The sequence below is a fragment of the Euprymna scolopes genome, chromosome 42 (genome assembly GCF_053919585.1).
Source record: "Euprymna scolopes isolate OS-2025 chromosome 42, ASM5391958v1, whole genome shotgun sequence".
Classification (NCBI taxonomy): domain Eukaryota; kingdom Metazoa; phylum Mollusca; class Cephalopoda; order Sepiida; family Sepiolidae; genus Euprymna; species Euprymna scolopes.
The window spans coordinates 48,980,356-48,993,501 of NC_136523.1; the positions used below are offsets into that span (position 1 = coordinate 48,980,356).

General features: G+C 33.2%; 1 protein-coding gene across 5 annotated transcripts in view; it reads right to left on the bottom strand.

The window, feature by feature from the left end:
* The window catches only part of LOC145267099 (pseudouridylate synthase 1 homolog), a 163,249-nt gene that overhangs the window by 91,365 nt on the left and 58,738 nt on the right, over positions 1–13,146 (bottom strand). For all 5 annotated transcript variants that reach the window (XM_080123097.1, XM_080123099.1, XM_080123101.1 and 2 more), the window contains exons 11-12: positions 12,062–12,140; positions 7,122–7,167 (exon numbers count right to left, since the gene is read on the bottom strand). In XM_080123097.1, coding sequence (XP_079979223.1) covers positions 7,122–7,167; positions 12,062–12,140 — 125 coding nt within the window. The remainder of the gene's footprint in view (positions 1–7,121; positions 7,168–12,061; positions 12,141–13,146) is intronic.

The following is a 13,146-nucleotide window of genomic DNA, read 5'->3' on the forward strand; positions in this document are numbered from 1 at the left end:
ATAGAATAGATTATATTAAACTATTATAGGCAGAAAAAGTTTTGTTATCCTAACTCTAGTACTTTTTTTAGCAAATCTTTTTTTTTTTTAATTGTCCAAAGATGTGCGGTATCCTTAAGTGATATGAAAGTTTCTTCTTTGTCTAATAATCTAGAATACATAAGTAGATAATCTTGTCTTTATATATATATATATATATATATATATATATATATATATATACACACACACACACACACATTCTATATAACATCATAATGTTGTTTTATGGAATTTAAACTTTCATGTTCCTATGTCTAATGAACTAAAAATAAACTTTTAAAAAAAGTGCATAACCTTTGCTTTTATATAAATTCTGCTTCTTGTCAAAGATCGGATAAGATTATAAATGTCTTCCAATACCATTTCCACCTGTAACAACATTATTTTATCTAACATATAAAGAGAAGGTCAGTTAAATTTTCAGTCATGCCTAAAGAGTAGTACATCTGATGTTTTGATATTTGATTCAGGCTAGCCTATTCTACGTTAGTTTTAACCCACTATGTTACTGCCAAAATGATTCCGATGTCTAATAATCATGATGATCTTTTCTTTTTTTTTAAATACATTCTCTATAAAAATTATTACATGAGATGTTACATTATTGAATGTATAAAGTTTGGTAATGTTTTATGGAATTCCAAGTTTAACTTTCACATTCTTATGCCTCATTAGCTGAAACAATATTAAATAAATAAAATAAATACAGAAATCTTTTTTTGTTTCCTGCTCCAAACGTCAAGGTAGGATCAGATTAGAAATGTCTTCAAGGTTTTCAGACTGACAGGAGAACAAAGTTCCAACATCATTTCCACCAATAACTATTAATACAATATATAAAGAAAAGTCAGTTCATCATATTGCTATTTGATTCAGGCTAGCCACCAATAACAATTCTATATTAAAATAATAAAATATGTACATAATTTTTTCTTTCATATAAATTCTTCATAACACATCAAGGTAGGAGCAAATTAGAAATGTCATCAAAATTTTCGGTTGAGAGAAAAACAGTTCCAACATTATATTCACAAATAAAAATATTTCCTTATCTAATACATAAAATAAAGTTAGTCGGACTTACAAAGCAACACCTAAATAGCAGTCTATTTGGCGTATTGTTATTTGATTCAGGGTAGCCTATATTTTTCTTTAGTTTTACCCATTATGTTATTGGTAGATATATTTCATTTTGATTCCTATGTTTAATAATCTAGAATACATAAGTAGATAATTGCTTTTGTTTTATATACATATTTTATAACACATACATCGTTAACATACCTAAGTCTAACGATTTAGAAAGCATGGATAAGTAGTTAATATTTTTTTATTATATACATTTTTGCGTAACATGTCAAGGTAGGATCAGATTAGATATGCCATCAAGATTTTCAGACTGACAGGAGAACAAAGTTCCAACATCATTTCCAACAATGACAATAATAAAATATGTAGATAATAAATTCAAGCTAATGCACCCAACTCATACGGATATATTTTTTTTATTTTTTAAATCACAACTTTATAATATATAAGAATCGATAGAAAATTGACTATAATAATATATACAAAATCTGCATGAATTAAAATATCATATTTAAGCGTATTTTATGACCAGGCTACACCAGGCATCCCTGCTAGCTTAGATACTCTTGCAGTTTTAACAAAAGAGCTACAATTGGCCTTTTGGTCAAGATCAAAGTGTAGTATCTGTTCTTCAGATGCTGCACTTCATTTTCTTGTTCTCTTTCGGTGGAGGAGAAATCCTTCACGACTGAGACAATTTTTATTTTTGTACCTTTTCTCCACGTTAAAAAACGACCCTGGTGTCTAACTCTGTCCCGTGGGGAGGCATAGTAAATAGGTACAATAATATCAGGCTGTCTCCATTTACGCTGAACATCCACAGAATGCCAACATCAATATATTACATATGAAAGAGTTCACTGTGGAATTTCCACAGGTCCCGCTTATTAAATAATTATTTAGTAGATGACAAGCTGTTTTGTGTAGCTCTTAATGTTACAGTAATTCCAATGTCTAATAATCTTAGAGTAAATAATCTTTTATTGATCATATATATTCTTCATAACAATGGCAATATTAATTCATACAATATATGAGGAAAAATCAGTCCATCATATTGCTATTTGATTCAGGCTAGCCACCAATACCAATTCATATTAAAATAATAAAATATGTAGACAATTTTTTCTTTTATATACATTCTTCATAACACATCAAGGTATTTGCTATGACGTCAGATGAGTCGTTCCAAAACATGACCAATTCACATGACTAAGCACATGTTTGTCCAAAGCACACTTCTGCAAACAAAGAATCCTCAACTAACCTATTTTTTTTACAATATATTTTTAATTTGTATTGTTCATTCTTTTTAGCTGACCTTTTTATAAATAAAAGAATGAACAATTCTTTTTACAATACAAACAATATCTAACTATTTTATATGGATTTTAACAATAGCAAAATTCTAACATTCTAATTCTAAATCTATTTCTGAACCTTGCTTACAAGGTTCGAGTCTACACCTAATCCTAATCTCATTTTCCACTTATCTAAAGATCTTATTTACAGAAAAGGGGGACAGCCCTTTTTCCAGCAACAAGATTAGAAATGTCATCAGAATTTTTCAGATGATGGAGAAACAATGTTCTAACATAATTCATTTCCTTTTTTATGTATAATAATCTCGAATACATAAGTACATAATCTTTTATTTATCATATAATTTATTCATAACAAATTTCTCATTCCTATATCTAATAGTTTAGAAAGTATGAATGTGTAGTTAAGCTTTACTTTATTATATATATATTTTTCATAAAACGTCAAGGTAGAATCAGATTAGAAATGTCTTCAGGATTTTCAGACTGACAGGAGAACAAAGTTCCAACATCATTTCTACCAGTGACAATATCAATTCATCTAACATTTAAAGAAAAGTCAGATTTACAAAATTAGACCTAAATAGCAATCTATCTGGTATATTGTTACTTGATTTAAACTATTTTGAGATGTGTATAAAAACATTTATGGGCATGATGAATAATGTTTTTAACATGAGTCATCTCAGCAACACATAAGCAGAGAATGTGATTAACCTAACATTCAGTTTAAAGGTTCTGCCGGGAGACAACTACTATACAATATGACACGATGAAGTGTGCAAATATCTCCATTCAACTAATTGTAAAAGTTGAATATTGAATATTAATGACAATATTAATTCATACAATATATGGAGAGTCAATCCACCTGGCATGTCACTATTTGATTCTGGATAGCCACCAATGGTAATATTAATTCATATCAATATATATAAGTGATCTTGTTTGTGTGTGTGTGTAAAAAGTTAAATATGGAATACAGCAGCAAATCCTGGAAACACATACCAGAAACAGGGCACTACAGACAAAGTTATCCTTAATTGACCTTTGACAACTAAATATTTTCATTTACTAACCAAATACAAAAGTTACTAGCTAAACTCACATGATTTTTGGAATATGACATCTTTGTTCTGTGAGGAGTACATACATTATAAAGATTTTTCTGCGTATTTTTAATAAGTAATTCTAAATAAGCACTGAATTTAATGCCGAGACTTGAAAATATAAACATTCGAATTTCAGATGTTTTTTTTTTTAAACAGCCTTTGTTAAAAAAAATGTGTATATATTGTTCTATTAAACTTTTGTTTAAATAATTTGACTTTGTTCGTTTTATTAATAAAAAAAAAGAAGGTTGAAAAGACATTTTGGGCTCAGTAAAGAGCTTTGGAAGTAAACAAAAAACACACAATCACTAAAAGTTAAGTGTTTCATTTATTTATAATCGCCATTTGAAAAAAAAAAAAAAAATCACTCACAAATGCGACTGTTTCACTCGCAACGTAAAGCCCTGCGAAAGAACAGTGTGAAATACACCATCCACCATGACTATGCAATTCGTACAAGTAGTACCTAGAAAATGGGGCTATACAACCTGACATAGTGATATGGAACAAGGAGAAAGACCAATCTTAGAAGTTCATGTCCTCATTATAAATAATGAAATATCAGTCTTATGTACGAGATAAAAAGAAACTGGAATCTGAGGAAGATTTCTATCATTTCAGTAATTATAGAGCAACTGAACTCATGAAAAAGAATTTCAAAAACTACCTGGTAAATATCCCCAGTGAACCAAGTGTAAGAGATTTAAATGATTACATTTAAAGGGACAGTTAGAATCTTAAAAAGATCTCTCAGCTGAAGTTTCTGAAATAGCAGGTGAATGCCTGCATCCGGTACGATGCCCCCATCTCAAACTAAAACAAAATAAGAAAATAAGATTTTGTATTAATTGGTACTCTGTATTATATGGATTCATCCGACTACTGTTCTCATCTTGAGTGTCATTTTCACAATGTTTCGATCGATGTAACCTCTGACCTTCTTCAGGTGTATCTTACCAAATTCAGGAATTTGGACGAAATTTCAAACGGAACTCTTTATTTACTTCGCAGAGGTAGCATGCTCTTGCTCCGTCATCCATGACTGGATAGAATTGTATTTTTTAGTCACCTGCACTGAGAATTGAACCGTCAACCTTCAGGAGAATATCACTTTTACAACTGATGTTTCCAAGTACTCTAATCATTGTGCCACAGGTCCTTGTAGATAGCAGTCCAAAGAATCCAAATAATATGAATTGACAATCTGTTATGTAATGGGTGGTATTAAGATGGTGTATGTATTATTCTTTGGTATTGACTGTTCGTATTAGGAAGAGTCTTAGTGTGATCATGTTGTGAGATGTTAGATATTATATATATTCATTGTGAGTGTTTATATTGTCTTAGGATGTTCATGTTTGTGGAGATAGCATATTGGAAACATAAACAGGGTATATATAAAGAGAGAGACAGTTCTTATATATAATGAGACAGACAGGTAGTGTACAGATTTCTACAGGAGCACCAAGCCTCTAATTCAAGTAGAAGAGATTTTTTGAATATCTTGATAGATAGACTGAGAGTGCGTTTGACATTTACGTTTTGACAGTTGTACATTTTTATAAACACAAAGTTCATATTAATACAATTTCACTTTACCTTTGTTTTGGTAGAATGACACAACACAAGACGGCAGTTATAAAAACACATGATGATACGTTTATTTCTTCTTCGACCGGTTGGACATGATTTTGTATTTCAGGGATTCAAAGTTGTTACATGGTTATCTCTTAAACCCTCTCGCTTCTTGAGGGTGCCTTGATTCTAACGGAGAATCGGTCTGATTTCCTCTGCTTCTCTGATCTGACTTCCTTCTCTAGCTTCTCCTTACTGATTGATTCTGATTTATCTAACTAAATTCATAACTCATGACATCACTGCATGACCAAGCACGTGCATATGAAACACATGGCACGACATGCCTCCGTGTTTAAGCATGTATTGTTATTCACATGTTTCTTAAAGCCGACCCTCTAACCTAATTTTCATAACTCACTTTAAAACTAACATTTTCCATTGTCCATTTTTAAATTCCTTATTTTAATTTTCATTTTTATAACAGAAACAAAATTCATCATTACATTCCTTTTTCAATAAACATATGTCTAACTATTTTGTGTGAGCTAAACAATGACAATTCCACATTCCTTATTTTCAATAACATTCTGTATTTATTTTAACTTATGATTGGAATTTTCAATTCCAAGTCTAGCTTTGCAAGTTCGAATCTTTGACTATCCTATTTCATATTTACATTTAACTAATTCCCTATTTTTTTACTTACATGAAAAGGGGACAGCCCTTATCATGTAACAAATCTTCATCTCAAAAATTCAGAAACATAAAGATGTTCCCTCGGTGTAAATTCCTCCGACAAACCCGACAAGCAGCAAAATCCCACCCTTACACAGTAGAAATCCATAGATGTAAGAAAACCTTCTACTCTAATAGTTTATTTCCCGGAACTGCTAGACTTTGGAGCTCCCTTTCAGATTCCTGCTTTCCGAACTGTACTGACATGTAGAAGTTTAAGTGTAATGTGAACAGACATCTTGCTGCTCAACTCCCTACATAGTATCCCTGCAACTTATTGCCCCGATAGTAGCCTACTACATCAAAGTAGCACTTTGCCTTGTTTGGGGTTAAAATAGAATTTTTTTAAAAGTTGCAGGGAGTAAGGTCTGGACTATAGGGAGTGTGTGGAACTGTCTTGATATCCATGTAGATTTGTTGCAATTTTGTAATGGTTGTGCTGAGAATGTTAAAGCTGCAAACACCTCAAATATAAAAAAAAAAAAACAATGAAAATCTAAATAGAAATAAAAGTGTTAGATTGTCAGGTTACCTTTCCGGAAGGAGGTAGTAATGCATAAGAAAATGACACTATTGAACGGAACCATTGATTTTAATTTCAAACGCGCTATTGTTTTATCAAAGAACCAAATGTTGATTTTATGAAATTGTTTTTACATAATTATTAGTTATGAGTTAAAGTTAAATGTACAAAAATCAAGTATCATGGTTCAATTGTGCTCTAAAAAGAAACATCCGTTTCGAACGCGCCTCTGTCTTATAAAAAGAGCTTTAATAAGTTGCACACATGCAGATTGATTCTATTTGAGGAATGCGGAACTTTCCACCATTGTCTATTGGAATGCATAATTTGACCAGAAATATGTGAGAAGATATCAGTCAAAGGAATTGAAACGATAGACAACAGGAAATATTAAATATTCCAAATATTTTTATATCTATATAAATCATCACAAAGAGAAAGCGGGGCAGTCAGTCAGAGAGTGCAAGTCTGACACATTTCTTCATCGCCAACATCCACATCCACCCGACACGCCTTCAGTAATAACTTTAAATTTAAAGCTGATTGTTGGTGTGAAATAAAATATATTTTCTTATAGATCAGCTGTGTTGTGTTTTACTTGCTGTCAGTGTTTATATATCGTGGGCCAGCAACAAAAGTAGATTTAACAAGCGCATTTTGAATGACCAGCCGTAGCGAATACATAATATAAGTACATCAGAAAAAATGAATTATATTTACCTTAAATTCCATAATGTAACGAGTAGAACTTGGATCAGAATGTTTTCTGAAAAAAAAAAAGAAATGTTATTAGTTAACGCAGTCATGTTATAGATCCACTAAAGCTTTTTAACTCCATTCACACATGCAAAGAATAAAATAGTTCAATAAAAGAAAATATAACAAACTTTTGATGGTTTTTAGAAATTTCAGGTTAAGTCTTTATTTATCCCTCTTTCAAGATACATATATTTTTTATTTATATATTTCTTATTTATATTTATGTCTCAGAAGTAGAGTGAAAAGCATATCTTATTTTTCTTTTATTAATATTATTGGAATCTTTTCCATTTTCCTTGTACACATTTTTGTGAATTATTCCATAGATTTCTGCCTTTGGATTATTATGGACCATCTTCTTCCAATTACGGTATTTCCTTGGATTTTACTTGTACAAATGGAAATTCTTTTAACTTTCTTGAAGTTTTACATTTGGATTTTACCATCACTGGATTTTTTATCTTCCACCAGACTATCCATTCATGTGTAATCACCTTTTTCTTTACCATATTCCCTCTGCTTCACTTTTTTTGTTTTCAAGTAAGACCTTTGACTTACTTGTTGTTTCATCAAATACTTCTGCATGCAAAATCCGATCCCGCATTTTGCTAATTCCTACCCTCTGATGAGAAGGAAAATATTTCTTCGAAACTCCGCGGATTAAGGACTATCCATTTATCTAGTGTTTCCTTTTCAGATTAAATATGTTTTTAACTCATTTCAAAGTGTTTCTCTAACATATTTTATTAACTGTTTGCTCACTGGGTCAATTAATAAGTTATGTTCGTAAAGATTGTCTCCTAAAATGTGAAGTCATTTTTAACTGAATCCAATCAATCAATCAATAAGGGTTTTATCACTCAATGAGGAACCCTCCCCCTAGACTTTAGCCACCTGGGATGCATGTGTTGTATCAGGTCATTCTTCCATCTTGTTCTCGGTCTTCCCTTTGGCTGCTTATGTTCACGAGGTGTCCATCCCATTGTCCTGATGGACCATCTGTTGTCATGTTGTCTGGCTACATGCCCTGCCCATCTGTTTGGATCTCTTGATGGCAGTATTGATGTCAATAACTCGTTTGTTGGTGAATCCAGATGTTTGTCTTTCCATCCTGTAGAATGATGCCCAACATTATCCTCTTCATCTTCCTTTGTGCCACTGCCAAGATTTCACTTTGGCAAGTTGTCAGAGCCCATGTTTCACTACCGTAGATCATCACAGGTAGTATATATATTCATTGAAGATCTTTCCTTTGATTGACATACTTGCTTTTCTCCTTCTCATGATACTCTTCAATTTCCCAAAAACCTTTGCATCCCAATGCTATCCTCCTCTTTATCTCAGAGAGGAAATCTCCATCTTCGTAATTTTCTTTCTCAAATAGAATCCTAAATAAAAGTATATTGATTTATTTGATATATAATTATGCCTATATATATATATATATATATATATATATATATATATATAGGAGGGATACAGAAGTATATAAGGATTTTTTTAAATGGATACATTTTGATATAATAAAAACCTCCACATGCAGGTGGAGCTTAGATAGAGACCTGGCATAAAGAGCATTCATAACCCGTACACACTATATTGTATTCCCTTGTTTTAAATTGATTAATAAATCTATATACATATGAAATACATTTATAAGCCAAATTACAATGCAATATTATGTAAAATAAACAAATATTTGTTTAAAATTTATATTTTGGCAATGATGGCATATATTGGCAAAATATTAATCTTACATAATATTGCAGCATTGTAATTTAACTTATAAACATACTTCATACATATTTTATTCTAAAATTTAAACAACGCTTATATCACAGAAAACACAACTTTGACTTTACATTTTATCAATATTAGTAAATTACAAAAAAAAAAAATGCAATTAATAAAAAGTAAGTAGTTAGTTTCGTATCCACAACCCATGTAAACCCATTTTAGATATAACCCTAGTTAACATAATATAGACAATAAATATAAGATAAATAAAGTAATATTATTATATAAGTATAAATACTTTCTTTGTTGACTAAGACTTTTCTAGAGCATTTTTAATTCAAACGTTGACTAGGACCTGAATTGCTTTACTATATGATTCAAGATTGTTGCCTACACAAATACGCATTGCTGGGTCTTTTATGAATTTTCTTCTTTCCAACATTATACTGCCATGCATTTTTTTCTTCCTAAGCAAAAAAATTTTGTTTTTCTGAGATGTATATGCACAAAAAGATTCAATATTGACATGATAATAATCGATTGTTTATGCATAACGAAACAGATCTGTAAGAAAAATGTACCAAAATTTTAATATGCAGTATGTTGGTAAGAAAAATAAATATTTGGATCTTGGAATGTAGCTATACTGTTTATATACATATGATAAATAAATGACAAAAGTTTATATTCTGAATTTCAAGATGTTGACCATCTTACAATTTATTACTCCAAGTACGTTGATATGTATGATTCTTGACAGCACCTGTTTTGTAGGGCAAAATCATTGTACTATGAAACAGGTGCTTTCAAGAACTGTGCATGTCAACATACTTAAAGGAATAAATTGTAAGATGGTCAACATCTTGAAATTTGGAATATAAAATTTTGTCATTTATTTGTTATATGTTCTGTAATTACATTGAACTTCATAAATTAAAGGATTGGTATGAATAAAAGCTTGTTCTTGGATTACCACCTTGTCGCGGTGAAGGAGCTAGAGCGTTTCAATGATCCTTAGAGATATGCTGGCAGGAGTGAAAGCTCTTGGCAAGGCCACCCTTGACAGATAGACACTAGGCAAAGAGTGATCCCTGGTTCTCCAGGTTGTAGGGTTGATCCTTTCTCGTAAAACGAATATGTTACGGAAATGGCAACAAAGAGAACCCCTACTTCAGCGTGTGGGAGGGGGGGGGTTCTTCCGAGTCAAGTAAAACACGTATGAATGCTGGTGACCAAAGCTGAGAGGACGAAGAGAGGAAGGCCGAGAGCAAATTAAATAAATTAAATTAAATATTAAATCAAATTAATTATTAAAATTAAATAAATTAAAGGATTGGTATGAATAAAAGCTCCTTCTTAGATTACCACCTTCTCACGGTGAAGGAACTAGAGCATTTCAATGATCCCTAGAGATACGCTGGTAGGAGTGAAAGCTCTTGGCACGGCCACCCTTGCCAGAAAGGTCGACGAATAAAAACCAGGCAAAGAGTGATCCCTGGTCCTCCAGGTTGTGGGGTTGACCCTTTCTCATAAAACAAGTATGTTACGGAAACGGCAACAAAGAGAACCTCTACTTCAGCATATGGGGGGGGGGGTCTTCTGAGTCAATTGAAACTCGTATGAATTCTGGTGACTAAAGCTGAGAGGACGGAGAGAGGAAGGCCGAGAGCAACTTGAAGAACGGTGGAAAGGGAGAGGAAAGCTATGCAGCATTCTTGGGGTTCACTGGCTAGGCTGGCTCAGGATAGGCGGGGTTGGAGGGGATTTGTTGCTGCCCAACACATCACTGGGTGCAATGGTTGATGATGATGAATAAAAGGTGAAATATAATCATCAGGCAGTCCGTCAATCTTGACAATGACTAGTCGGGGCCTCAGTGCTTTATCCTTCGGTGTTGGCATAGTCCTCTTTCTGTGTGAAACATCCGGTCACAGGCACTGCATATGTGGGTGCTAGGGTTGTGTCGTCTATAGTGTCTCAGCTCTAAGGCTTCTCCAATCTTTCTCTCTATTTCTTTCTTTCCTTTGTGGAGACTGTTCCGCCAACCACTCCTTTCTTTGGCTTGTTCCTCCCAACTCTCGACATTGATGTTCGTTGCCTTCAGGCGCCGCTTTGTTACATCTTTGTAGCGAAGCTTCTGACCTCCTACCTTGCGGGTTCCATTTTCCAGTTCCCCGTAGAAGATCATACTTGGAATTCGGTTTTCTTCCACTCTAGTAATGTGCCCGCTCCATCGTAGTTGCATAGTAGCAAGGGTAGCTTCCACGCTACCTAGGTTTGCTCTCCTGAGAACTTCTGTGTTTGGTATGTAGTCACTCCATTTGATCTTCATGATCCTTCTTAGGTGTCTCTGTTGGATGGCTCCCAATCTCTTTATATGTTCTCTATGCGGAGTGTAGGTCTCTGCTGAGTACAGCAGGGCTGGCAGAACGATGGGGGGGGGGGGCTAAAACTGATGGTAAGGGCCTCGAGGATAGACAGGTGGAATTTAGTGCATCCTCTGTGCAAAACAGAAAAACACTCCGGAGAGTCTTTTTTATCTACTAAGTGTTGTCCAACAACCAATTCTACTAATTGGGAAATAGGCTGATGATCCCTGATGAAATAAGGTACATGCTGGGCGATTCTAACATGAAGATGAACCAAAATCTTTTCATTTTAATTTTTTTTAAATATCATCTGATGTCACTGTTGTAACTAACATGAAATTATACTAACATACACTTTCTTGGCCTTCGGGCAATGACCTAATCTCATTAAACTTTCTCCTTGAGCAGCCTTTTTGCCTGAATTTGTAAAAAGTAAATAATTTAGACTTTTTGCCAGTTAAAAAAAGGCAAAAGTTATAGCCCATGGGCTAAAAAGAGTGTTTTATGCTAAATTGACGGTTAAATATGGTTAAATTTGCGTTCACTTTTTGCATTAAATACTAACCCTTGTCAATCATTAACTGGGTATCAAACAGCTGCGTCGTACAAAATTTCAGCTAGATCAACACAGTAGTTTCTGAGAAAACTTCTAATTTTCGGGTATGGAACGTAACCTAGCCATCAAAAGTTAGTGACTGGATTTTTGATGGGTCGGTTTATGAACAAAAGAAATTCTGATAAAAAGTGGAGAACTTATATCCATACTTTAAAATAAATAAAATATTAATCACTTACCTGCCAGAAGTGAAATTATGAAAATTATGAGTTCCTTTGAATTTGGCCAGAATTTCATTCAATAAATCAATTCTTTCAGCTGGAATGAAAAGGGGAAAGAAATTGATTTTACAGCAAACAGGTAAGGGTTAGCATTTGATTTTTTATTTTATTTTATTTTTTTAAGTCACCACTTATCAAGGCCAGAAGGCCACTCGAGGATAAGGGTTAATGAATGCAAGGTGGTAGTGTAGTAATCGTTAATGGTATGAATTGGGTAGAATTTGATTATTTATAGGGACGGCTACACAAGAACTTATTTAAATACGATTTGAAGGCTACTATGTTGTATGCAACCAGGAACCAGGCCAGCGGAACAGCTTTTATTTTATGCATGAAAAGGAATATCAATGCATTCAACCTGAATAATGTCAAATGCATAAAAAGGCTGTCTCCTACTATCATATAAATTTTAAACATCAGTTTGTGTGTTTGCGTGTGCTTGTATGTCTGCTAAAAACTTTCGTCAGCCACATCGGACCGGGTCAAAACAGGTACCATCTGAAAGAGCGATCCCTTGGACGTATAATATGTGATTTGGGTTCTAAGGATGGCATTCACAGGTACACAGGGTCAGTAGCCATAAGCGAGGGGGGATTGTAAGAAGCTTTAAAGTAAACAGCTTTAAGATTTATGTCTATAGTGCATAACATCCACCACCACTAGCAGAAGAGAAGGCAATGTCAACATTTTAATAAATCCATGGAATATTCTAGAGATTTGCAGGAAATCTTTTTCTGGATTAAAAAAAAAAAAAAAAAAAAGCAGAAAGGAAGATTTTTTTGTTTTTGTTTTACAAGGGAGTCCCTGCTTATCACGGCTTGAAGACCACTCGAGGATAAGAGCTAATTAACGTCAGGTGGTTGACGACAACACTAATGATCAGTAATGGTGGAAATTTGGTAGAATTTGATTATTTAAGAGGACGGTTCAGCAAGAACTTGTTTACATTGGACTTGAATATTACCATGTTTTAGTCAACTAGAAAGCAGTCATATGGTATAGAGTTCAACAGTCGTTGTAGCTAGATGAACACTTGTTGTGAA